The 27,858-nt window shown below is 35.3% G+C and overlaps 1 protein-coding gene across 32 annotated transcripts in view; it reads right to left on the bottom strand.

The window, feature by feature from the left end:
- Positions 1-528: 528 nt before the first annotated feature.
- Positions 529-27,858, bottom strand: part of LOC116768171 (sodium channel protein para) — a 48,624-nt gene continuing 21,294 nt past the window's right edge. Inside the window, exons 2-38 of one of the 32 annotated variants that reach the window (XM_061523551.1) lie at positions 27,356-27,480; positions 24,766-24,872; positions 24,432-24,535; positions 24,002-24,181; positions 23,773-23,805; positions 22,063-22,218; positions 21,425-21,630; positions 20,531-20,659; positions 20,131-20,222; positions 19,616-19,828; positions 19,486-19,543; positions 19,261-19,405; positions 19,019-19,183; positions 18,590-18,904; positions 16,811-16,879; positions 15,990-16,233; positions 15,620-15,825; positions 15,226-15,331; positions 15,033-15,098; positions 13,264-13,541; positions 13,018-13,191; positions 12,546-12,708; positions 10,413-10,600; positions 10,139-10,343; positions 9,139-9,300; positions 8,950-9,065; positions 8,613-8,754; positions 8,281-8,540; positions 8,031-8,204; positions 6,722-6,844; positions 5,697-5,819; positions 5,306-5,500; positions 4,974-5,219; positions 4,630-4,900; positions 4,251-4,555; positions 3,926-4,129; positions 529-3,853 (exon numbers count right to left, since the gene is read on the bottom strand). In XM_061523551.1, coding sequence (XP_061379535.1) covers positions 3,272-3,853; positions 3,926-4,129; positions 4,251-4,555; positions 4,630-4,900; positions 4,974-5,219; positions 5,306-5,500; positions 5,697-5,819; positions 6,722-6,844; positions 8,031-8,204; positions 8,281-8,540; positions 8,613-8,754; positions 8,950-9,065; positions 9,139-9,300; positions 10,139-10,343; positions 10,413-10,600; positions 12,546-12,708; positions 13,018-13,191; positions 13,264-13,541; positions 15,033-15,098; positions 15,226-15,331; positions 15,620-15,825; positions 15,990-16,233; positions 16,811-16,879; positions 18,590-18,904; positions 19,019-19,183; positions 19,261-19,405; positions 19,486-19,543; positions 19,616-19,828; positions 20,131-20,222; positions 20,531-20,659; positions 21,425-21,630; positions 22,063-22,218; positions 23,773-23,805; positions 24,002-24,148 — 6,261 coding nt within the window. In that variant the 5' untranslated portion in view covers positions 24,149-24,181; positions 24,432-24,535; positions 24,766-24,872; positions 27,356-27,480 and the 3' untranslated portion in view covers positions 529-3,271. Of the gene's footprint in view, positions 3,854-3,925; positions 4,130-4,250; positions 4,556-4,629; positions 4,901-4,973; positions 5,220-5,305; positions 5,501-5,696; positions 5,820-6,721; positions 6,845-8,030; positions 8,205-8,280; positions 8,541-8,612; positions 8,755-8,949; positions 9,066-9,138; positions 9,301-10,138; positions 10,344-10,412; positions 10,601-11,755; positions 11,919-12,545; positions 12,709-13,017; positions 13,192-13,263; positions 13,542-15,032; positions 15,099-15,225; positions 15,332-15,619; positions 15,826-15,989; positions 16,234-16,810; positions 16,880-18,589; positions 18,905-19,018; positions 19,184-19,260; positions 19,406-19,485; positions 19,544-19,615; positions 19,829-20,130; positions 20,223-20,530; positions 20,660-21,424; positions 21,631-22,062; positions 22,219-23,772; positions 23,806-24,001; positions 24,182-24,431; positions 24,536-24,765; positions 24,873-27,355; positions 27,481-27,858 lie in introns of all 32 variants that reach the window. The other 31 variants (XM_061523557.1, XM_061523550.1, XM_061523552.1 and 28 more) reach the window with 31 other exon arrangements.

Genomic DNA, 27,858 nt, shown 5'->3' with positions numbered 1-27,858 from the left:
CAATTCAACATTCCTAACTCAAAACGCAATTTCTGCTTATCCCGAGTTCGTCGTAATTTGAATATTATTTTGACAGATTTCTATACCGTTTCCATAACTTTACACATGTTAGTTTTGAATGTACGTACATATCTATTAAGTCTCGTTTCCTATTATCGTATCTTTCGGTATCGACGTGTGACGTAATTTATGACGTGTGACGTAATTTTTGTATGAACCCTGAACGAAATACGTTTTGACTGGTGAATAATTTGATTCATCATTTCACAGGCCCCGGTACTAGGATATTTGAACACTGATTTTTTATAAATAAATTATCAAGTGACTAAAGACTAATAATTTAGTTTAGTTAAGATGACAGCATTATATCAATTTTACAATTTATGCAACATTATCTTATAAAACATGCATAGAACTATTATACTATGAATAAAACCAAAATAAAAATAGTAAATGAAGTTTAATTTAAGTCGGCTCCTCGTTTCATTCACGCTTATTACAATATTCTAAGGTTAAATAAAACAAATATTAAAGCAGTCAAGTTCTATATTTATCGTTTACTTAATTTATTTTGTACAAACTTCAACAATATATATAATAAATACTCAATTAAATCTCTATCATTCAGCAAACTGAACTCACTTTTTGTCATAAGTTTATTTAAAGAAATAATACAATGATATCGTAACTTATTGTCTAAACTTAATTAAACACAACTTCTTTTGTGCCAATATGCCTAATAGTAGATAAAATATTTGGTTTTACCAAAACAATAACTTTTATTCAGTAACATAACGAAATATAATGGTATATACCAGCGTCGTGGAGCGGTTCAAAGGAACGTAGAATCGGTGTTTGAAACGTACACAAATAATCGGTCGAGATTGTCTACGCTTACCATCTACTGGAAACATTAGGAGCTACGTCACAAAAGCACATAGGTAGGTATAATTGATAAATTGACTAGGTACGATCAATATTTTCCTCATTTAAATTTACCTTATGTTTTTTAATAATTTATGTAGAAATATCGATGATATCTCAGATTCTTGTTTCGTATGAACCGTTCCCTGACGATACGCTCCCGTTTCTTTGAACTAGATCACGACTTTTCGTGTCGGTCGTGTCGTGGTCGTTACGTTGCCAGTTGGGCTGGCGGAAGCGTTAGAGACTGAACTCTGAAGTAACCGAGGGCTGCAGTTTGAACGCGGTGCGTGACCTAGCGACGGGGAAACTCGCTGGCTCATGCACTGCCCATTTTAACTTTTTATAAAAAGTAGGTACCTAAGGATTTATTATCTGTAACCGTAATTCATTATTGCAAAATAGGTGCAAAACGTTAAGCGTCATTTTAGTTTACAAAACACCGACTCGTTTAGAACTTAGCAACGTTAAGATTGTCTTGCACATTCATATTTATTCACATTTTATAAAAACGAATTTGAAAACAACCAACACACAACTATTCAGTGACATGATCTTTTATTAAAAGCAGAACGGGAGCACACGTTAACTTCATCGCTTCAAGCTTTATTACTTATCTGCGCCACTCGTTGATAGCCATAGAAACACGATAAGTCATGTGTTGCATCGTGCTACTTCGGGCATCTCCCGGCTATAAGCTCTGAATATTTATAAAGAAGTAAAAATTTATCACTTCCATAAGTTATTTACAAAATTGTATGTTTTGTATCATATTGTGCTAGAAATGACAATACTGGCAGAGCTGTAATTAAAGCAATCGAGTTGTCGCAGTACGAAGAGATGTTAGACGCGAAGATCAGCAGGGTAGATATATCTCGACAACTTCACGATTGCGCTAACATCATTAATTAGAGAGATGTTAATCGAAAAATAAAAATATTCCAATAATATCTACCTTACTCGGTAAGGGACGTTCGATATCTTAGGTTATTTAATTATATCTCTTATGGCTAATTTCATGGCTTTTTGATACGTCAAAATCCTTCCACATGTTCAGTTTAACAATAAAAGTTTGCACCTACAGCGCGATAGATTGTTACAATATTGCATTCAACATTGATAGAAATGACGTGCTAGAGTTATATAAGAGAAGCAGTGCCAGCCCGGTGGCAGTATAAGATCAGGTTCAGATGGGGCGACGCACGCGTGGGAAGACGCGAGCGCCGCCGCAGCTAATGTAATTCAGGGGAAGAAAATTACATTAACTTTGAAAAGGTGCGCATTACGTAAAATGGCTCGATTCCTATGATGCTTTCTGAATTAGGACGGAAGTGAACTCTGGTACCAATTTCACTGCTGATTTGCTAAGCATAGACAGCTATGCAAAATTTCTCTAAACCTTAAACTCCGCGACGACCGACCTCCACAGAAAGGTAAGACGTTACGATTTTTGTTACAGTTAGAAGCATATAAATCGGAACTATTAAAAACTATCATGGACATAATTGATATGAATCGGCGTAGCCATTGCTTTTTTAAGCGCTTAGGTATTAAATACAATCACGCTAGCGTTCAAACGCGTTAGACAATTTAAATGAATACAAATAGATATTATGTACTGATGTTAAAATGCTAGATATTGGAAATGTGATAAGTCGAGTGCGGCGTCGCCAGTGGACGCGGCCGCGGGGACCGGCAGCGTCCACTTCGACGTCCGAATCAAGCGGACTTCATCAAGCAAACATCACTCCGCATCATTCTCCAACGCTCATGCATTTTCTCTGATCGACATCATTTTGGGGAAGGGAAATGATATCGCCCAGTTTATATACACGTAGACAATCTTAGACATCTAGCCAACTCGCCTTTGAACATTTACACAGAAAGAGTGTCAATCGTCGAATACAAAAATAAGCATTTAATGTTTCCTCAATTTATCCGATATCTTACGAAACTAGTGACGAAACAAAACTGCGTGCTCGCTAATACGAATCCTTCCGACCGATACACGGGTCCTCCTCGAGATCGGAATTGACGCGACAAAGTAAAACACTAAAAAGTTAAACTCGACAATCACGATCATCGCTCGCAAAACAAATCGTCTCGCAAGCTGCGACAGTGCGAACACAAAACACTCCGATGAACGCTCGCGTCTCCGCACGCGCGGTTCTACAGTCCGCGGGGGACGGACCGCGTCGCGTCGCTCGCCCGCTGTCACTATATACTCGAAATCAGCGTAAAAAAATCAAGTGCGCTTGGGCGGGCTCAAGAGCTCGGGCAGCGGTGCGGGCAGGGGCAGCGGCGCGTCGTCGACCAGCGCGGGCAGCAGCGCGAGCGCCAGCGCGGGTCAGACGGGCGCGGGCGGCGGCGCGGGTTCAGGAGGCCGGGGCGCCGCACCGGCTGCCTGCAGCACCACGCGATGCGCACCGCCCGCACCACCGCCTGCGTCCAGTAGCACGGCCGTGGGCGCGCCTTCCGCCTCGCCAGCGCACGATCCAGTCACCGAGGCGCCCGTCGGGGACTGCGCTCGTCGATGCCGCCGCCAGGCATGCTGGATGAGCCGCGCACAGTACTCCTCGCGCTGTCGCCACAACGTCGACGACACGGGCTCGTACCCGACCTCGTCTGGCCGGCCAACCTCCACCGACTCCTCGATGGGATTGCCCTTCCTCGCGAAGAAATCCTTCGTGAGTGCGTCAAGGATGTCCACGCAGAACATCATGTCTCCGCGGCATATTGGTATGTCCATAGATATAATCTTGTACTTATTAGGTTTGTGTATTTGCAACGGCGGTTCGAGCACATCTAAGAAATCAGACAGTTGGTCGTATCTGATATACTGCGTACCCTCGGGATCGAATCGCTGCCATATTTCGTAATACATGTCGTAGTCGTCGTCAGTTAGGCCTTCTTGTACATCTTCCGTTGCCTGTAAAATAAAAAACAGTTTAATACTAATCTTGCCTTAAATAATTATATGGAATGTAAGAAATATATGTACCTGAGAGTAGTTCTCGAGAATGACAGCGATATACATGTTAATAACAATGAGGAAAGATATTACGAGGTAGGACAGTAGGTAAGTGATCCCGATTGTAGCCGATCCACAGTTTCCAGGGTAACCACGCTCATTATCTGGCAGATCACACTCTTCCTCATTTATGATGCCGTCGAGAACTCCGTCCCAACCGGCTGAGGTTGACATCTAATGGGGAAATGCATATTTAATGACTATTTTAAAAAAGCAACGATTATTCGATAGTATTGCAAAATTCCAGTCACCCACAAGAAACATATCTTGTATGTATAAAAAGAAAGGCTTTTACCTGAAATAGCAAAATCATACTCTGCACAAAAGTTTTAAAATTGTACACGTCGTCGAGGCCTCCTTTGTCCTTCACATGCATGAAAAATGACATTCCAAATATTGCGAAGATAAACATCACTAGAAACAATAGTAAACAAATATTGAAGAGAGCTGGCAGTGACATGGCTAAGGCGAACAATAGCGTTCGGATGCCCTTTGCTCCTTTCACAAGTCGAAGAACTCGACCAACTTTTGCTACTCTGACTACTCTTAACAGAGTAGGCGACACAAAGTACTTCTCTATAATATCACTCAAAACCAAACCTGAAACAAAACACAATTAGTCGTGAGTTTAAGATCGGACATGAATTTATGTTCACTATGTCAAAAATACTCACTGAGTATAGAAAACATCACAACGACGAAATCGAATAAATTCCAAGGCTCCACGAAGTAATGGTATCGTAAGGCGAAAATTTTTAACAGGCACTCTGAACTAAATATTACGATGAATATCATGTTAAGGTAATCCAGGACAGCGCTGAACGTGTCTGACTGCTGATAGTGGTCTAGTGTCATCGTCAACATGTTCAGACCAATGAACAACATGATAATCATGTCGAATTTCTTATCCGTTACTATTTCGAATACAATTGCTTGAGGTCGCCACTAAAACAATAAAAAATTATTAAGCAAATTTTACTTTCTTTACTTTTCTTATCATTATACCAATGTGACTCACTCTTGGTCTTGGTATGGCCTTCAGTGGTTTCTTGGAACCCATTTTCTTCATGGCGTTGTAATACTTCTTCTGATCCTCTGTCATGAACATTTCAAGACTGCCTCCAGCTTTCTTCTTCTGCTCGTTAAAGTTATCGATGATCACACCAATGAATAGGTTAAGAGTGAAGAAAGATCCGAAGATGATGAAAAATACAAAATATAAATACATGTATATGTTCGTCTCTCTGATGGGTTGTCGGTCTACCTGGAAAAATTAAACAGATAAGATTAATCATCACTGTCATTAAATTTACAAGCGTTATTTAATCCTATATGCAGCTGGTCTCGTACCTCTCGTGAATCAATAGCGTCGTTCATAATCTGAATCCAACCTTTGAAAGTGGCGACTTGAAATAGGCACAAATATGCTTTACCAACATGATCGAAATTCATTGGTGAGTTCTCCCAGGTATAATTTTCTAAAATGCACGCGTTTCTGTCTGGTATTATTTCGTGGCTTAAGGTGGTATGGTTCATGTCGACACACTGCAATAAAATGTGTATTAAAAAATATTACAAACAACATATTATCTAGTAATTAAATTAAAATTAGAATAAATATAGGAATGGAATAAAATACTGCTCCTGTCTGTGAATTTTCTTCATTCTATATATTCTAGCTAAAATTTTAGACAACATTTTGTCGTATAACTTGCTAGAATCAAAAAAATATATATCAGACCTTAAAATATTTCCCGGCGAAGAGTTGTACACCCATTATAGCGAAAATAAGCCAGAATATTAGACACACGAGCAGCACATTGAAGATGGATGGTATCGCTTGCACCAGAGCGTTCACTACCACCTAAAATTTGAAGTTACTTAGAAACTTTTTTGTGCAGAAGACTTTTTGGTAACGGACGATGAAATCCTTGATGAAAATATGTGCTTAGTTTTATGGGAATAGTGAATTTCTCGATGCCTTGATAGTCTTGGTTGTAAACTTTTTCTATAAGTCGTTTGCAATTTATTTATTAATATCATATTACAGAACTGTAATTCAAAATTTCTATAATTAAAAATAGTTTCAATCGTAAAATCGCATTCTTTAAAACTTTTTTTTTAATATTTAAATTTCCAAAAAGTTATCACCAAAACATTCATATTCTTACTTCACTGAATACATTACATGCACAAATACTCAAGCAATAATACATTATACATTAAAACATAAGCATGACTAAACACTCTTACCGTCAAAAAAGATTTCCAAAAATAGGCGAATTGAAAGACTAAGACTACCGCATGCACGCAGGACGCTCTGCCATTGATATTTCCATGAACAGTTGTTAAATCTAAGGTGCATTATCTAAAATACATTCCATGTACTATAAAGTATTAAAAGAATCGAAGAGAAAACGTAAACCGAAATATACTTGTGATAAATCGGACGACTGATACACGACGCAACTTAGAACCACGACTCATGATGATACTAAGCCATTCAAGGGTGCCATCGAAAATCTGCTTCAAAATAATTCGCTAAGAAATCAATGTTCGACTACGGTCAATGAATTGTACATTTCAAAAGTAAAAATAAATCCAATGATTGCAAAATGATATCGATTTAAGTAGGATGTTCTACGTTTATTTATACTGATGTACGAGTACTATGATTATGAATTGTACTGTGAGTGTTGTATTTGAACGAGCTGTGTAGTGAGAGGTGGTAAGTTAGAGAGGCAGAGTCGCGGCAGAGGTACGTACCCTCATGCCCTGCATGCGGCTCATAGCTCTGAGCGGTCGGAGAGCTCGAAGCGTTCGCATCGTTTTGAACGCCTGAATGCCACCGGCGCCACAAAGCGCCGCTACGAAGTTTATAAGCGAGACCTGATGAAATCAACAGTTGACATTTGAAAATACACAGTAACAATACGTTTAAAGTTACACGGTTTACTCTGGTTGGTGTTTAAAAGTTCGACGCCTAGGTCTCGATAAAAAACCTGGAAATGAAAAGATTGAATTTTTGTTGGGTTTTTAAATACCGAAGACTTACAATCCCAAGATCTTACTGAAAAGATAATTTTTATATCAAGAAGAAACCCGACAATCCAAAAGCGAAAAAATGCACAAAACCCAAGTTATAAAAAAACAATAATATCATAGTGTGTACAGGTTACATTCAGGAAATATACAAAGCTTTAGATATCAAAGAAACATAATATACAATATTTCTTAGATTTCTCACACATAACTAAAATTTTTACATAATTTAAAAATATATATTAGAATTATTATAACACAAGACACCAATAGCAGTAGGAGGGAATGTGCCAGTTAGTCTCTGTTAATAGATTGCCACTGTAAAAAACTTTTATGAAATAATAACAATACAACTAAGGCAACAGTATATCACATAACACAACATCATGCATATCCAGAAATGTTGTTGTTAGAGTATCGTATAAGGTGTCTATCAATATAGAGTTGTGGGAAATACATAGAAGCAATTCCACAGACAAACAGACGACATCAAGAGCTGGTGACAGGGAGGCCGGTCTTGGTCCTCGCTACAGTAGACACTGAACAGTCAAAGCTCACTTTTGTTGGTCGCGCTGCCTGCACTGAAGCTATTAAAATCTTAATGCAAAATGCTATATATATAATGGCAGCAGGCAGCACGACGTTATCTGCTGAGCAACCAGTCAGCGGGCGCGTACTCACGCGCATGCCTTCCCATCTGGAAACAGCGCGCAGAGGTCGAAGTGCACGTAAAGTACGCATCGAACGGAAAGCTGGGATGTCGTCCGCCCCCGCCATCACGGCTCCGTGGTTAACGAGCGACAACTAACGATACCACTCGTTACTTGTTACATATATTACCAACATCCTTAACACTTTAATACCTTTCAGAAGCATATTTCTTGGTAAAATTCCTATAAATTCTTTTTAGCAAAAACACTTTTTTTATATATTTTCTGTAGTTTAAGTGAATATTATAGTAGTTTCCTCTTATTTTTCTTTTACATTAATTTTCGTTGAATTTACAATAAATATATTAAGACATTTATATTACCATGACAATGATGAAGTCGAGCCAGCACCAAGCATTCGTGAAGTATTTCTGAAATCCTAGAGCGAGCCACTTGATCAACATCTCGATAAAGAATATTACAGTAAAGATTCGATCCATATAATATAATATGTCTTGGAGTATAGGTCGATGTGGTAAATGAACATCTTCTAAAGCCTGAAATGTCATTAGATCATTCGCATACATTAGCATTGCATCTTAAAGCCGTTCTAAAAAATACACAAAATCTTACCAAAGCCAAACTACTGAGTAATATCATAGTTATCACAGCTGTTTCGAAGTACGTGTTTTCAATAAGTCTGTAAGTTTTGAGTCTTAACATAGCCCAGCCCTGCCAGAACGGTGATTCGTCATCTCCAGCCAAAAATGGAAACCTTTGATAGCAAGGCTCCGGACAGCAGTCGGCCGGCGAGTCCATGACCTCACCTTCACCGGCTTTGATGTCTATTTTGGCTAGATCTAATTTACCATCTTCCTCTTCTGCTATCATTTCTATAAAACATGATATTTATGATTTCAGTGTAATAATTGTCTATAAAAATCAATTGTGGATTTTCACTTTACCTTCTTCTAAACCTAATTCTTCTTTACTAGCATCTTTCTTTTCTTCTCCGTCTATGGTGTCAGTCGATCCTTTATGGCTCTCGTCTTTAAATGACCTAATTTTATGACTACCATATGATTTCTGACTAATGGTATCATCGTCCTGAAAGAAGAATATGTTCTACTAATACCTACTAAATGACAAATTCTGAATTTGAAATTGTTACATTTTAAAAGTTTATCCACATTTCAATATATGGGATGGGATAATGGGAATAATATTAAAGTACACTGCAATTGGTTGGCCAGTTTTTAGATGAACAATTGATCCGTTATGACGTCAGACTTCGTGGTGTACCTGAATTGGATATCCGTGATGATTTAGCTCACAGTTTATCCTGTTATCCGTGTGGTTGTCCGTTATAGCATTGATATTGTTCATTAATAATTTACCTTTTTTGTATTTGTTATCACCTAAAATTTATGCAAATTGATCATGATATATGTTATAGGTCTTAATATAAAGCATTTGCAGCCAGTAGCGTACCGGGTATTGTAAATTCCATCCCATCACCTATAGCAACTTCCACTTGGTCTTTAAGTTTCTTATCTTTGTAGAGGACTCCGTCATCTATATCTGCACCCAGTTCCAGTTCGTTGTCAACGCGTTCTGAGGAGACACAGCGGCCACATAAAGCCGCCTTTAAGCCTACTTGTCGCGCGTCATTTGTCCACCGTGCGCGGGCGCAGCATCCAAGCATAGAAATCAGACCAGGGCGAAAACTTAATTATCGCACTTTAAAATTTTGACCAGAAAATTCCGAATAACATCAATGACAACATAAACCTGTCTCACTTGCTAACTGATGAATTAAATTACAATGTCTATAATCATTAAGATGTTACAATTGTCTGATTTTTTTAACTATCATACAACTTAATTTTTACTAAATAAGTATACAATACTATGATTGATGTCCATTTCTGTTACTCTCACCTATAAATTACAAAATCGATGTACATGCAAATAACACATAAAGCGATTGATATATATTTAGCAATGATACAAAGAGTATTGAAGCGTAAAATACACATCAATAAAAAATATTCTTAGTGTTGAAAAACACAAATTCACAACAATCTATAAACAGGTCTGGAACTCTACACTTGAATGCTAGGGGACAAGCAACGCACAGTGTACCACAGATAACACGACATGCCTTATAATTATTTATTATAACATTAATTTACGAGAAAAGTATATCATGCAGTCTTATTAATACGTTGTACAGATTTAACAATAGAGATTTTAAACACAGTTTTTCTATAAGTAATCATATATCTATAAATAAACCACAAGATATTTTGAGTTAAAACATATAGAAATATATTGTGGTTAAACATATTTCGTCTACAACAAGAAGGAATAATGATGGTTCATATTTATTATAAATTTATATGAAGAGTTAACACTTATAAGAAAAACATTATTGAAAATTCACACAACAACATGCTACATGGGTGACACAATCGGGGGCGGTTCTTACCGGGAGCGTGGATTGCAATCTGATTCGTGAGCTTGTTCTTCACCAGTTTCAAGATGTCAGCAACGCTTTTTTTAACCCAGTCTATAAACCTAGATATCCGGTTAAAAGCTTCTGCTATTTTATTCGTATCTTGATCTGCTGTTGGCGATGATAAATTCGATGATCCGAAGTTTGACAGTAACAGGGCCAAGAAGAGGTTTAGTACCTATAGGCGAATTTATTAAATCCCATGGAAGAATTACGTTAATAGACAGCAAAGCATTTTGATACTCACGACAAGATTGCCAATGACGACGGTGGCTAGGAAGAAGGGTATGCAGGAAACGTCACCCACAAGCATACAATCCCACATACTCTCAATCCATTCCCCACAAAGCACTCTGAAGACTATCATAAAGCTGTGCATGAAGTCTGTGAAGTTCCACCGAGGAAGGTCCCCATCAGGGAACCGGTCTACATAGTCTGTATTTCAAAATATAATTAGAAAAAATGATTTTTATAATTCACATTAAAGCGAAGCCATTTTTTTATAGCTCGTGTAAAGCATAACGTAAAGTGTTTTCTTTTAATAAAAAAATTATAACAAATACAAATTTTGGAACATTAAAATTATTTTGCTATTTTTTTCAATTAATATAGTACATTAGATTTTGGTTTACTCAATGCAGAATTGTTTATTATCTTGACATGTTTACACAAATTTCAGAGATGTAGGGTCAAATTATTATGTGATTATATCATGAAAGTGCAAATCAATTTCCAGGCAATGATTTTACTACTAATGATCATGCTTAAAAGTGATCTTATATAAAATTTTATGACATTACAATATATCAAGTGACCCGACATCTCTGTTTGAGACACATGTTTATGTAAAAGATTTCAGGTTAAGAAAACCATGCATTACCTTGAAAAGAGCAAGGTCACTAACCTGATAATAATTAAAAGTCTAAGAATATCACTTCTAGCATAAACATGCAATATAGTAAGTTTACTCAGCAGCCTGTTGGCATAGTGTTAGTGTGTTTTGAAACTATATTTGAGCTGGATGGTTTTGATTTTTTAAATATATGAAAGAATAAGTTTGCAAAGATTGAAAGTATCAGAAAAGCTGGCAATGAATGTCTCACAAGTGAGGCGCCTTCGCTGGGGGCTTTGAAAGAAAAAAGTACAATACAATTGATACAAAAGCTCACTTGGAAGGATAACATTGACTCTTGCCAATCACCTAACGAGATGAGCACAAGAGTGTGACGCACATCAACACAATATTAACATTTACACCGTGACCAAGAGCCCGAATTAAAGCGTGGAGTCAAACATGTCACCAGAGAGTTCGGATCGAATCTAGGACGCATTCCACACTTTAACAAATAACTTGATCTCAATGAATCTTCTTCAAAAGTTGCTATGGGTATTTCATTAAACACACCTCTAGAATTAATCAATTCTAGGTTTCGCGTAAATCACACAACTATTACTATTTTCTCAAATTTCACTCAGTAACTTTTCTATCTAGCGTTTGAAGTAGATTCACTGACAAGTACAGCGGGCGTCGCGTCACTAATTTTAAACATACACCAACGAACATGCAAGACTCCCACCAATTCGACTTACCCACATAATTTTTCCCGAATAGTTGCATACCCATCACGGCAAATATGAAAATAATGATGCACAATACGAAGGTCAGGTTGCCCAAGGCACCCATCGTCCTACCCATTATAGAGATGAGTAAATTAAGTGTCGGCCATGACTTTGCCAATTTGAATACTCGAAGCTGCAAGGACAAATTGTGAAACAAGGCGTCACACAAGCTCTTTTACCGGCGCTTCACCTATGCTACTGCGGCACCTTTCTGAAGGCCCACAACCGCTCAATATGTGACTATAAAGGGTATGGATGTTATTGAGCGATTGTGGATAATTTAATCTAGGGTTAGCGAATGTGTGCTCGAGTAACCTGTCAAAATGTGCGTTGACTTATTTCTGTATGAGTGGGATATATGTTTCACTATATTTTTACATTAGTTGTGAGAGCCTTTCGATTATGTACTATTTCATTAACATCTATTTTTGTTATCTAATTATCATTGGCTACATCCACTATTTTTTTGTCAGCCTAATATTGACATAGATCCCATCAGTCGACCTGATGCATCGAAATACCCTCGATAAGCGAAGCTGCATGTTTGTTCTATATTACTTGATGCAAAGCTCAACTTATAATCACAAGCTGCGTGGAATAGCTTTATAACATTCCGTGTTATAAAGCCACTGCGAGACCGAGTGGTCCCGTATGAAATGGTCGATCAAGCCCTGTGTGACATACTGGGGAGTGTGAAGCTGAATAATCAATAAACAAGCCTAAGTTCTTTAGAGATGCTAAATTGCTTTTTAAAGAGAACCTGTATAGTTTTTCCCAAATAACTGCATTCCCATCACCGCAAATATGAATATAATGATGCAAAGTACAAAGGTCAAATTCCCTAATGCTCCCACTGTCCTACCCATTATGGATATAATAAGGTTTAGCGCCGGCCAAGACTTAGCCAGTTTAAAAACACGCAGCTGAAAATATTATATCAAATATAAATATATATGTGTCGTGTGGTGTGTGATGGTCGGATACAGAAAAACTCAAACTGTGGAATGTAGCATATTTAAATGTTAGAACACACTGAAAAACAATGGATTTGATAAAAATCTAGATAAATACCCACGCACGTACCTATGTATATCCCTTTGTATAAAAGCACCTTAAGATCGTTAGGTATATGTGTATTATGTTATAAATAGATATATGTTTCTATATTAATATCCATATAACCGTGTATTATATAACGTATATATGTAATAAGTAATCAAAATACTACTCACCAAACGAAATGAACGCAATACGGACAAACCCTGTACACCTTCCAAACCCAATTCTAGCAATGATAATGCGACGATGATAAAATCGAAGACGTTCCAACCTTCTTGAAAATAGTACTTTGGACTCATGGCTATTAACTTTAGCATCGCTTCTATTCCGAATGTCGCTGTGAAGAACTGTAAGAAATTAAGAGATTCATCATCTGCAATACTCTTCGGTATTGCATTTTTAATATTTTGTATACTTACATAGTTTCCACTCTTTAATGCTTTGTCCATATCTTTGTCCATGTCGTGATGGTCCAGAGCCATGAACAGAGTGTTGACCACAATACACAAGGTTATAAACAGTTCCACGAAAGGATCGAACACTAGCAGGGCCACGTATTTCTGGAACTCCAACCACAACCAACAGCAGTCCCACACACAAAAGAAGTCAATCCCCTTCATCAAGCACTCCAGAAGTCTCTCTTTGAAGGTTGGTCCATCCTCATCGTCTTCCGCTGTTGGGAAGTAGTACACTGACACTGTTGTGTCCCGTTTACCCGAGGCGTGTGTTTTGTGTGTTGAAGAGAGGCAGAGAGAAACAAGTTTGTTAGTATTCGCTCATTATCATTAAACCAACGTCAACCCGAAATCATAACTACAGGATTAAATTTAGGTTCACTAATTGGGACTACTTATCTCATTTCTGACACCAATATTCATATTTTTTGATATTGTTGGCTGTCATTTAACTAACGGAACCGTAGGATTATGCTAAAATAGTATTGATGGGTTTCCCACGTCTACTTTTCAAAGTGCAAAGTTGAAGTGCTCACACCATAAACCAATAAGATCTGACGCGTCTAAAGACTAACTGCCAACTTGCATCAAAGCATACTGCTTCCTACATATGATTGCGATGCTATATGATACTTTAATTTAAATATATTATGACTACTTTTATATTCAATATTATAGATTCAGTACAAAAAATATGAATATCGTGATGGGATTATTAATGTGTTAGAGGCACGCTACTATTATTACAGGAACATTTGAAAGATTAACAATACTAAAAGAGGTAAATAAGATCATTTTATATGAATTATAATATTTAGTACTAAAATAACATGCGTTGCTTAATATTAAAAGCGCTGCTTGCATAACAGATAAAAAAACAGACAAAGACGATAAAGTAAAATATAAAAAAGAACATAAATGAAAAGAAACAGACTGTTTTAAATTTTTGTATATATATTTTTTATTAAGACATTTTATTTTTATGTTTGTTAATTCTGTTTTTGTAAAGTGTGCTTTGGAAAAAGCTTAGAAAGCTTGCAGCTTGCGATGTAACATAAGCGGAAGCACGCGACTTCAAGATGCGGTTAAGAAAACATTTAGTAGCTCAATAAATTTATTACTGCTATTGTTTATTTAATATTCTGTATGGAAACCATATAACGAGTATATCTTTAACATAAAAAAGTTTTTTTTCGAGGACTACCGTCCATATGTATTGTGTTTTATGAATGGTAAACGTCGAAACACTTGCTTTTTATGTTAATGATGTAACCGCGAACTAGGTAAACTGTGTGTGGTTCAAATAAATTTGTGTTAGTTTTTGGTGCGTGGCTTCACAGGAGGTAGAATTTTGTGCTCGGTGCTTACATATTTTCTGAATAGTAAATGACACCCACAAACGGTTCAATTGCCAATTATGCTTGTTGCATAATGAGCAAATACCTTTGTGTTATTTGTGGTGTAATGTAGCGTGTATGTATTAAACAAAAAAAAAAACAATTAAAATTCTAAAGTGTCATTGTGTCATCATCATTTTTTAGTAATATTATTTATTTCTTTTATTTAATTTTCTGACATATTAATATTTAACAAACAAGCGATATTAAAAAGAAGTATTCTTATTGATAGTAATGTAACAAATCAATATAGAGGACAATAAATATTTAATATAATAATTATTACAACACAATTAACATTCATTTTAAATTTGAATGACGTCTCGTAAATCTTACCGTTTTGTTCACTCGCTCGACTCTGTCTTCCGGCTTGCTCTATTATCTCATTCAAAACCATGACGTCTGAAAGGAAATCGTAGAACATACATTTAAATACATATCAAACTTTTATTTTAAATCTCGCAAAAAGAGGCAAATTAATATAATGCCATTTATATAAACTGTAAAAGCAAAATCATTTGTAACATACCTCTCATATCCACAACGTTTGGTCTCTGGGACTCTATGAATGGATTGTCGTTGGACTGTTTCAGAACCTTACCAGCCTCATCCGTGGACTCCGTAGTACTTATTTCCTGCAATTTATTTCATCAAATATAAATATGTCTTGTAAATTAATTAAAATAGATTAATTTTAAGATGACAATAAACCTAATTCAAACGTTAACAAATGATTACTTTTAACATTTTTATTTTATTTATAAATTCTCTTTTAGTTCCTGAAATTTATTACAAAAGAAGGAAAAAATATTCCATGGACTCCCAAGTAGATAGTAGGATTTATATTGATAATAAAGATATATTAGAATATTGATTCCATGAGCTTAACCTGACGACATCCTTTATGAACAAAATGTACGTACATATTCTCTAAGTGGCCTGGAAGCCAGTGATGAATCCTGGCGTGGCAGAGGGTACGCGTGCGGTTGTGACGTCACACTGTGGTTTCTGGAGGCCGATCGACCTCTCAGTCTGGCCTCCTTCGTTTGCGCCTTGCCTCCTAACAGGTCCCCGTGAGATGTGTACGATAATCGGGACTGGTGGGATGTGTAGGAAGAGTGCCTCGAGCCTTTATTGTAGAAAATCAAAAATTAATTTCAATCCTAAATATACCTGGCAATCAATTTAAAGACGGATTACTTTCGGTAAAAAAAGAATTAACTTTTTCTGACCGTATTTTTTATGCTCATAAACCTGTATTTAATTATAAAACGATTAATATATTTTACGCACCTAAATTGGCATAGTACACTGGTATTATGATAGCGCCATTTTCCTCTGACATTGGTGTGACAGCATTCGAATCGTCTGCATAGGGTAAATGTTCTTGAGCATCCAAATATGTTGACAATACCAATGGTTTTCTATCAGCTCCGGGCGGATAGCGATTCCTTCCGTTCGGTCTTAAAGCCATTTGATGTGAACCCCTCGAACCTCTCCTCAAATTGAACGGTGATCCGGGTAGAGATAATGAAGCCTAAATCATGGCTTAACTTTAGTAATGTTTTGAACACAGGTTTTGTTATCCGTTTCTGATGCATACTTTAATGTTTATAATGACATGTTTAATTTTATTTGGATTCGAGAAATACTAAAGTTACTTTATAATTTACTCAAATGTTCCTCAATTCAGATCGAGTATGGAATGTAGATGGTTTTTGTTAATAGATAGGATCTGGTCGCAGAGGCTTTATTACTTTATAAGCTTCCATCAGGTTCGAGAATGATTTTCATATGTCGCCAAGGGTAACAATTTACTTTCATGTGCCGATAAACAAGTATTAAAATAAATGCACAGTGTCATTAACGACAAATAACAAATAAATAAAAAAAATAAAAATAGTGCTTCGTGTAATTGCATCAATGCATGATCTGTCGCATTTATTAATATAGCTCAGTAACAAAACGATTTCATGAATTGCTGCAATATAAGGGTAAAGGGTACAGCTAATTTATTAAGTAAATTTAGAGAAGAGGGAGAAAACAATACTCACACATAATGTGAAGGAAAGGGATGGGGATACACAAACATCAATGTGGTTGATTGGACAAACCTGCGAGCCTTCGCGCAGTGGCCCATATGATAACAGTCCGTATTTATTAATGCGTTCAGGGTGGGGAACCTTTAATACACAGAAAAAGTGAATTTATTATCATCGAGAACATTCTAAAAGTATACTAGTCATCCACCAAGAGGACAAAGGAATCAGAACAAATAAACTTTGGAAGAAGGAATAGTTGCAGACGAATAAGATGAAGTGTTTGATAAACAATTGAAACACGTTAGAATGTGATGAAACTACAAAATAACGAACAAAACCAGAAACAAACATATGATCTCGTGTTACAATAAGATGCCGTAGTTAGTTAAAACGTTTTTATATACGTACATTATAAACTACCAGTGTCTTATTGTAAACATCACACCAACAAAGTCCGCACAAGCGATGACGATGAATTTGAAGCAACAGTTAGTCCAAGTAACTTTGTTTATAAACACATGAAGTAATGTGGGGTTAAATTACATGCATTTTTTGCATATACTAAATCCTACCGTAGCTATAATTTATACTTCTACATCTATAGTCATGAGAACTGTTCTTTTCTGAAGCCTCCGCATTTTAACTCATCGAAATTGAGGAATTGACTATTGTTAGTTGTAACTTGTATCATTATTATAATTATCATTAATTAGTTATGTTATTATAGACCGAACCTACCTCTCCACCGACGACAGTCACAGCTCGGCCCGTTCTTAAGACCACGTTACGAAAGAAACAATCTAACATGACAATAGACTCATTTTCTCCAATAGTATTCATTCTAAGCACGTTTCATAACTAGTATTACATAATTTTTGTTATACAAGACCCCTAGACACGAAAAAATAATATTGGAGATCGAGATACTCTAAAACAAAACGAATAAACTACAGTGCAATAATTTAACCGCTAGTATTAAATCATGCAAAATTTATTTCATATTTGGAGATTTGATACAAAACCCATTTTTTTTTTAAATAAGCGATGTCTAAGACATTCAATATAAAGACGACTAAAGACAAACTAACTATATTATGTTAGAGAAGAGATGTACATAAACAATACGGATAAATAAACGCGAATGCAGCCAAAGTTTGTTATGATGGAACGATGATTGCAGCAGAGATGGTAGGTTCAACGAATAGCATGCCTCGAAACCAAGATCCAAATAAAACGACACAATGTTTTACAAATTAACTTCATGATTAAAATGAGATCAGAATAACTGGATGATTCAACAAATATTCAGATAATTTTATAGTGTTATAGAAGCTGATAAATTTAATTTAAATTTACTTTTCTAATAATCGTAATATAGTCATAATCTGCATATTTGCGCTCATGATTAAGGAAGAAAGTAAGGGTATTAAGCTTACATCAAAAATAAATTATTTATATAAATTCTTTTCAACTCAATTGTCGTGATCATGTGTTGATGATATGAATCGATTAAAACTTTTGCGCATTTGCTCATCTTGCTAAAGCTGCGTGATTTTTCTTACAATCAAGTTGAAAAGAGAGTGCTTCGCTGTCAATGTTTCTATAAAGGGAAAATTCAAGCTAAGAAAACTGTACTGTTTGAAAAACTGTCTAATAATTTCTTATATAGATTTCTAACTATTGAAAAGTAGAAAATTTGTTTTTGAAGTCTTCAGAATAGCAATGGTTTGAGTGAATCGAACATTATTTGCAAATAAAAGAATTATCAGTTAGAGAGTCAAATATCACTTATTTCTACAAAAAGTTGGAAACATTGACAGCGAGTGTGAGGCGTGTGGGGCGCATACTCACCATGCTGACCTTCCTCTGACGGCGTGCCGGTTCGTGGTGCTGTTCGGTGGCGGTTGGCTTGTGCGTGGGCTGAGTGCTCACCGAATCTTGGAAGGGGTCGCTACGGAGGGACATGCGCTCGCGCGTATTGTCATCCTGGTTGCCGCGCTCCTGGTTCACGAACAATTCGTAGCTCTGACAAGAGGAGTCGCTGGGGGACTTGGCGGGGTGTGCTTCTGCATAGGCTGCTGCTTCCGCTGCTGCCGCTTGCTCTCGAGCATGTGCTTCTCGTGCTTCCTGCTTATCCGCTCGTGCTGCCGCTTTTTGCTCGGCTTCCTGAGATTTCAAGTGTTATTTTAACTTTTAATCGTAACATTTACACAAAGTAGTTATGTTATTGATGTCTCTTTATATAGCAACATATTATTTTTATACATTTGTTGTTCCTACCCTAAGTGCTTCCTCTTCCGCCTGTTCCTCTTCTTCAGCTTTCTTTTGCAACTCGTCGTACGACATGGCGACGATGGCCAAGATCAGATTCACGAGGTAGAACGAACCTAAGAAGATGATCACAACGAAGAACAAAACGTGCCACGAACCCGCCGATCTCAACACCTAAAACATTATTATTGATTTGGCATATTTACTTTTAAGGCAATCACTTAATAAAAACTATACGTCTATAATTTTACCAATTGATATAAATTCTCCCAATAATCCTGAGTCATGAGACGGAAGGCCGATAGAAAAGCCCAGCCAAAGGTATCGAAACTTGTGTAGCCATAATTAGGGTTCGGACCGTAACCTTGCAAACACATGTAGCCTGGTTCGCATTGCCTAAAAAATTATTTATGAAATAAATTCTTACTTCGCCTTGCTATTTTAATGAAATGAATCATATTATTATTATTTTTTACCCCGCTCCTGATGAATTTCCACACAGAGGGTATTCTCCATCTCCGCCATACCAGTTTGCTGGAAAGAAAAACATAATTATATTCACTCTTAAATAATGAATTATCAAGCTTTAAGGGAGTAATAACTTACTTTCATTTTGACAAAACCTTTCCCAATTCTCGTCGGTTAGATTCCCCCAACTGCCATCTTCGGGGAATACCTTGATACATTTCTGCGTTAACACACCCATATATATTTGTAGTCCCATTAAGGCAAACACAGATAGAGAAAACATGGTCAAAATGATCACATCCCGCAGATTTTTTACCGACTCTATTACAGCACCAACGATTGTCTTCAAGCCTGTGGGAACCACATCGATTTAGCGTATTCATAAATCTACTCTTATAACCATATCTATATTGAAAATTTTGCACACCACACTTCATAAAACCGTAACTAGGAAAACAACTTTACTTACTCAATTTCTTTTTAACCATTCATTTCCCTACTTCGAAAAAACCTAGCCCAAAAGGTATAACTACTCTTTATAAGCCGATATTACAGCATATCTACTTTACGAGTTCTAAAAACCTATACAAATTACTGTTCATTAAATAATTTATAAAAAAACCTAGGTAATATAATTATACAAATAAATTTACCCGGTACGATGGCCACAGTCTTCAAAGCTCGGAGAACTCTGAATGTTCTGAGAGCGGCCAAGTTGCCGAGATCTATGCCCATCGTCACATAACTGCAACACACACCGACAACCACAACTTCTAGATTAATTATATCTACCTACAGATAACTATGACGCAACTAACACATCTTGTTAATCATCACTTATAACCTACATAGTCTTACAGTATCGTTTGCTATATTTTTAATACAAATGACGCACAAAAAAAATTGATATTAACATACAAATTTCTAGTCTTTGTAATCTTTCTATAATATAACTATGAAAATATAATTAAGTAAAAAGAAAGTAAAATAATCTACTATTTAACGGTAGTAACGTTTTACTACGAAAGTATTATAAAAATGTCTACTACTCACGCTAAAGCTATAACTACGAAGTCAAGCCAATTCCATGCATCTCTAAGGTATGTGAATGGCTGTAGTATGAAACCCCTGGCCATTACTTTCACCGCCGATTCAAAGGTGTAGATTCCGGTAAAGATAACTCTGAAAAATTCACCTCCATTGTGGAACGCCGCTCATAAAGTAGACATATCGTCATAATAAAATAATAAAAAAAAAACAATCAAAACATCTAACTTTAATTTATGAAAGGTTGCCATTACAAATACAGTCTGCTAAGTACCTATTACTAGATGAAATTGAAATACATACCTATGTATTTACAATTTTATGGTTAGTTAGTAGTGTTGAGATAGAAAATTGTAATGGGTATCTAGATAGAAGGAACGCTGCATCTGTGTCGTGTTAATGATGTGTGAGATCTCTAAGTCTCTGATGGGCTCTCGTTCTTTCAAAATCTCAATCAGAACACATCGAAGTCCGCAATTCAAACTTACATAATGCAGAATGAGGTATATATCGATTCTTTTGCAAAAAGTAAGGAATTCAATCTGACATAACGGTGCTTAACGTCAAAATTTATAGCGGCAGGTAAGCTAGTTTTGTTAATCAACCCACTGCCTAGCTAAGTTCTCGATACACTAGCTCTATTCTCAAGGACATTATTATACATACATTTAAGATTTCTCTAATTCGTTCAATGTCAAAACTAGGCACGTATTCTAATTATATATATTATAAAATTCCGATCATCTAAATCAAGGGCATTTAGACAATTCGAAAACTATTTGAACACTAATAATTTTGGAAACTAGCGTGCATTCTACAAATGATCAGATGACGTAATAGTTTTATATGTAATTATTTCATTTCTTATAGTACATAGTTTTGTTTTCAAAGCATACTCACTCAGTACTTTCAACGGTGGGCGTGGTAGGCATGATCATAAGTATACAGTTCACAAGAATCGTGGTTATAATAAATAGAGAGAACAAAGGATGTACTAGAATGTATATAGCCACTCTTCTTATTGGATTGAAAGGATCCAATATCCACAAGGCATTGGTCGCCGAAAATCTGAAGATATCTTTACCCTTGCTTATGACTACGAAAGTCTGGAACAGAAACAAAACGGTACATCATTGTGATTACACAACCATGGATCTATTACACTGAGAGATTGTTTTATTAGAAAACAACGTAAAAAAAACATCGTGTAGATTAATATTCTTATGGATTAATATTTTTTATCAACAACAGTTTTTTTAATAATAAAGAAAAAACGATATCAACCATCAAACATCAAATATATACTCAATAAAGGAATGAATATATTTCATACTGCTTAACGCGGTCCTGATAAAAAAAAATTAAACTTCAACAGATGTCACTTATTACTTTGCTATTAAATGTTATTGAGCTCTTAGAAAAGTAATTTTGTATTTAAATCGATTTGCTATTTTCTTTAACTGTAGAATTGTTTAAGTAAAGTAGTTAATGATGCATTTTTTTAATGGATACTATGTCAAAGTTGGTGGTGATCTTACTGTTTGGTTGTGGTAGAAGGGATCGATGTCCTCGAGGGGGGTGGAGGCCAGTTCGAGCGGAAAGGAGCCTTGCATCCGGACCGGCAGTGGCAGGCCCTGTTCCAGGGTCGCGTCTGGTTGGGGACCCTCATCTTCGTCTTCGTCATCATAACGCACCTAAATCACGCGATAAAGTCATCAACCACGCGTTTAAAGTTATTCTTAATAGCGTATAGTGATATACCTTCAGCGAATTGAAATAAGAAAAGTAGCATGACTGGACCTTCTATATTATAGCTATCTCTATACGCAGTTCCTCTATATCTAATACGCAAGCGCGCACTGAGGACTTCATAGAACCACTAAATGTATCACTTATTTTGAATTCACAATAACATCCGCAGTGCGCAGTTGCTTTAATTGAGTGTTTTTTTTTTTTCGTTTGCATTGAATGTATTTTCTGTATGTCTGTACCATGTAAAAGTATAATAAATTTTGCTTCAAATTACATTTTAGATCATCACATTACACTACTCAATCAAGGCTTTGTAATAATACTATTTAGATCTCACAGTATTATTCTCAGAAAGTTAATTTTGCATGTATCGTTTTGGTGCTATAGCGGCAGTTTTCAGAGAATAACACATATTTTGGTAATCAGTATTATTACTGTGTTTGAGCATGGCTCGTGGGCGCTTTCAAAGCTTTTTGCTTTTTGTGCTGCTGTCGGTGTTGCGGAACCATGATGCGAAATTTGCCAAAACTAGAAGCGTTTTAGAACGAATCCCTCTATCGTGTTACCTTTTTACTAAACAAACTAGATCTGCCACATATTTAACGGGTTCAAATGTTGTTCTAATTTAGGACGTATATATATTTTTTTAAATCATATTAAATTATTCTTTTTTTAACATACTGGCAAAATCAGTTGCGTATTAGTATTTTTTTTTATTTTACTTAAAAGATTTTTTGATAAAATGTATATTTGAACGCTATTAATCTTGATGACCTATCCATAAAATCCGCCTGAAGTGTTATGATATCAAAATAGAGGGAAGTTCAATTTTTTGCGCTAAACTAGCTAGGTGAACACACCATTATAGACCTAGATGACAGCAGCCGATGATTTGCAAACATGAGCCAATTGTGTGCAATGCATGATGATGGTAAATGTTATGTGCTAGTGTTTCGTCGTGTTTATTCTCGGATCATTGTACACAGAGGGTTTGGCTTACAACATCAAGAGGTTTGTACACTGGTACACATTTAGGTAAGTTTTCTAATTTTAGGTTTTAACTCAAGGGCTCTATCAACACTGGGATAAAATATTTCTATCTCTAACCGGAGTTTTGGACTCAGTTTATTTTTTTTTTTTTTATTCAACCAATAACTTCTCCATCAATGTTCCTGCCGTCATATTTTTATGATGCAAAAAAATTATGACAAGCATTTATTTTTATCTAAATATCATTTATCAGTTTCTCTAAATGATTCAGCTAAGCTCTGGGGTATTAATAATATAACGATTTGGTTGACTAAGCGATGTGTTCAAAAATGCGATCAATATGCATAAATTAGAATACAGTGCAAGTTATCGCACTCAGGCTATTCTCGCCAATAATTGTCTCCATCAACGACATCACAAATATAATTTGGAACCAGCGATAACTTGCTTAATTTTATTTCTAAAACGAGCCTTAAAAGGTAAAAGGGGCAAGCAAGCAGTCTTACTTCTTTTTTCTTTTTCGTCCGCCCCAAATCGGTCTGGAATGGTTTAAATAACAGTTATCCGTCATATCTGTGATACAATCGCTCTAGAAACCATATGTTTATTTGGTTAAATGTATTATTTTACTGCTACCATGTATCAAAACGTTGTCTTTGTTCAGAATATTGTTCAATGATCTGTATGAACAGCTCTAGTCACTCAAAACACTCTCGGATATCGTTTGTCACTCACCTCTCCTTCCGCTCGTTTTTTCTCGAGTTCCTTTTGCTTGGCATGTTCTTCTGCTATGCGAGATTCGATAGCGGCCAATGATTCTCGGGTGAAAGGTCGGAACAAGCTTCGTTCTTCCTCGCTGATCGAGTCCAAGTCCTCGGACATTGTCTATCGAACTCCCCCCGAGTGAACTGCCTACTGAAAATTTTACTTACATAATGAAAGTATGCTTATTATATATTTGTGATTAAAATGCATGCAAACTAAATGTAGTTTTCATATTAAAATAGATATTAAAATATCTGTAATACTTAAAAATAAAAATTGATTCATTTAAAGGTTATCTTTGATAGTTTAATTTCGGACTGTTATACCACATACATTTTAGGTGGTATCAACACATACACGATTTTATTATTAGAGATTATTTATAGTATTTTTTTTATACCTGCTAACAGTAAATGGGCGGGTGTGTATGGTACTGAAAGCGCGCGCGGCGGTATTCTTTGCGCCCGCCTTCTCCCGCCGACCACTTACGGGCCGAACGCCCTTCTGAATGCCAAAAAAATAATATATATACTCTTGATCATCACAGATAAATACAATATAACAACGAGTTTACAAATAAATTTCAATGATAACCGACATAAAAATAAAACTCATGCTTCAAAACTGTTTTCGAATTATTTGTGAGAATTATGAGACGAGAGGAAACGTTATTATCTTTACGTTAGAAAATGTTGCTCAGATTTTAATGAACCTTTATTATCAAATGTATGAACCTGTCGTCCTCGAGAGCAGTGTGGCCGCGGCTACTAAAGAGATGAAAGTCACCACGTACTCGCTGATAGGAACAGCCAGCAATTGATCGAGATTTTTCATGTCCGACCTGAAACATATTCACATCTTTATGTTGTTCGCAATAGAGTAATTAATATTATAATATTCTTGCTACTTCTGAACTGATAGCGTGATCTATTGAGTTAATAAATATATTATTATTTTTTTACTACAAAACACTAGGACAATATATAAAACATCCGCATAATATCTGCTTATATTAAATAATTTAAATTTAATATATAAAAATTAAAAGTATGTTACCAATAGAAAAAAACATTAATTTCACACCAAAAAATGTATTATCAAATGTATTATAGATGGCTGTTAATAGTAGCAAAATATTATACGTAATATCTTATTCCAAAGCAATAAGACGAAAACTTTATTAAATTGTAAATATTTACATCATGAACAATTTTTTCTTACAAATACTTTTAAGCAGAAAGACGGTCGAAATAAATTTCAATTTTCAATAACATAAATCCTTAGTATGCCAACCTAATGTTGAGGTAATTGTTGTAAAAGTCCAGCGAAAACTTAATCGGAAAAATTACAACTTCTCGGTTGAAATGTATAGCTTTGAAAACTATGAGAAATAGTTCTTCCCATAACGCAATAAAGCTAAACCTTAAATATATCTTTTTAACCGACTTCATAAAGGAGGAGGTGTCTCAATTCGACCGAATATATGCTTTTTGTTATTTAACCTCTTATACTAAACTTTCTCTCCATAAATTTGTCAAACAGATTATAGGCGAGTTAAAATAAACCGTAAGAAAAATGTCTTCATAGAGGCGATGGAGAGATATTTTTACAATTAATACTAAAATTAGCATAGAATTATTATATAAAAATCACTCAACAACTCTCACAACCAAAACTTTGTAAGTTAGAAGTTAAAGATCCATTTTGTATTGCTTAAAAGTCTGTATATTAGTTAATAAAATTATATGCGTTTTATCCTTTTATAAAATTATTTTTGAATATACGACGGCGTGTATTTCTCACGAACACAAAGCGTTTGTCACAATGACTGAATTAATACATCCGGTAATTATAGTCATGTGACTCCTGTATCAGATAATTTACAATTCAAGCTTGTATTAAGTCGCTGAACCAGGGAATGTTGTTCAGGACAAATTGAGGATAAAGAGCAATGAAACTCTTAATAAGGTGAAGACGACACAAGTAAAGGATATATTGTTGTTTACTTTCAAGGGAAATAGGATTAAATAGAAATATATATGTCTCATTTGAAAATATTAAACTTTAAAATGCAATAACAGATTAAATCGTGGATAGCCGTTTTTGACAAATTTAGAAGTAAAATTAAGAAAAGTCTAATACACAACATTTTTTGACAATAATATGTATTTAAAAACATATTGTTAATAATTTTGTTTAACTCCATAAACGCTACAGCTTGCATGCCAACAGCACAGATTATAATATCGCGATCAATAATAGTTACGTAATGACATAGAAGGCTTCATTTAACAATCATAAATTCCAACTAACAGTAGCTTGGTTTAACAATTAAATAAATTTTATACTTAATACTTTATTTTAAGGCACTTTTTAAATTTGTCATACATTCAACACTATGGTTGGATTTTTCCTTCGACCTATCGAATATTGATTTTGTGTTAATGTCTAAATTGCGTGACAAATAACAAAAAAAAAAAGACGTAATCAGAAAATCATATATATAAAGTTTTAACACAATTAAAATATTGACAACAGACAAATACCTTATTTGAAAGTATTTTAATGTGTTGATATGACGTTCACGAGTTCCTATAATACCGAATTTACGATTACATAATTTATGTTTGAAAATGGAATAATTAAAATAACAAAATTACAATGCAACACTGGCAACGAGTAATGAAGGAAGGAAGTGGTAACAGTTGAAGCGACCTACGTAAAAATAAAAAAATTCCTTTGTCTGGATATTAGTTCAACAATAATTATTATTTATATATAATATATTATTGTTTCTACATAATAAAAATCATGACGTTCGACAAATTCTCGAATTAAAAAAAAAACAACTTTTTTCGTAATTTAAATATATCCTACATGTGACAATTAAAGAAACATGAAATAATAATTCGAAATAAAAGTAATTAAAACAAGCGTAGGGGTTTACGTCAGCTGGTTTTTAGTTTTTAGAAAATTATAAATACGGATTCATAAATATTGTAAGCTAAAATTTCAGTGTTTTATAATATAATAAATCTTTGCTATGGTGACAATAACATATCCAACGTTGTATGTGTTCGATTTAAACAGCACTTGGACATGTTCTATTACACCGAATAAATAATAAAGGACGTTTTGCTTCTTTAAAATACTTATAAAACTTTCGATTTTCCGAAATTTTGAGTTATAACTACAATGACTGTAAAGTTTCAATGAAATATGTACGTTCAGTAATTTTTGGATGAAAATCAAAGGAAATTCACAAATACATCCTCTCGAACATTAATAATTGTAATTAATTATATAATATAATAATAATAATACCGTATAATAATACAATGTATCGTCTAGGGTGCGCGGACGTTGACCGCGTGGCGTGCGAGCCGCGCGCGCTCTGCCCTGGTACTCCTGCGCGCGCGCAACATCTGCGTAACACCTCCAACAAGCTTCTGCGAATAAGTAAACATGAATTAACACATGCAATTGCAATGTTTTTTTATTGCTTACTTTTATTTTCCTTCTCAGTACGTTGGAAAGACGCTCTGGAGTAGGAAGCAATAAATATTATTTAGTCCTTTACATTGTTGGGATTGTGAGGAATACAGCTTGATAATAAATAGCTCTATATAGCATAAAGCTATTGGTGACTTGAAAGCATATTTTAATGACGGGAGCATTTCTTCTAACATGTTGCATACTTTTACTTTAGTCTCATTTTTCTTAAAATACTTTATTACTTATAGCAAGCCTCTATAATATACCTACGTTTAAATACCTACTATTCCTACGTTTCAAGTGAAAATCGTTGGCATGTATCATATAAGTGG

Source organism: Danaus plexippus, chromosome 19 (genome assembly GCF_018135715.1).
Source record: "Danaus plexippus chromosome 19, MEX_DaPlex, whole genome shotgun sequence".
In the NCBI taxonomy this organism is placed as follows: Eukaryota; Metazoa; Arthropoda; class Insecta; order Lepidoptera; family Nymphalidae; genus Danaus; species Danaus plexippus.
Note: the sequence above shows the minus strand (reverse complement) of the source record. Positions and strands in the feature narration are given on the sequence as shown.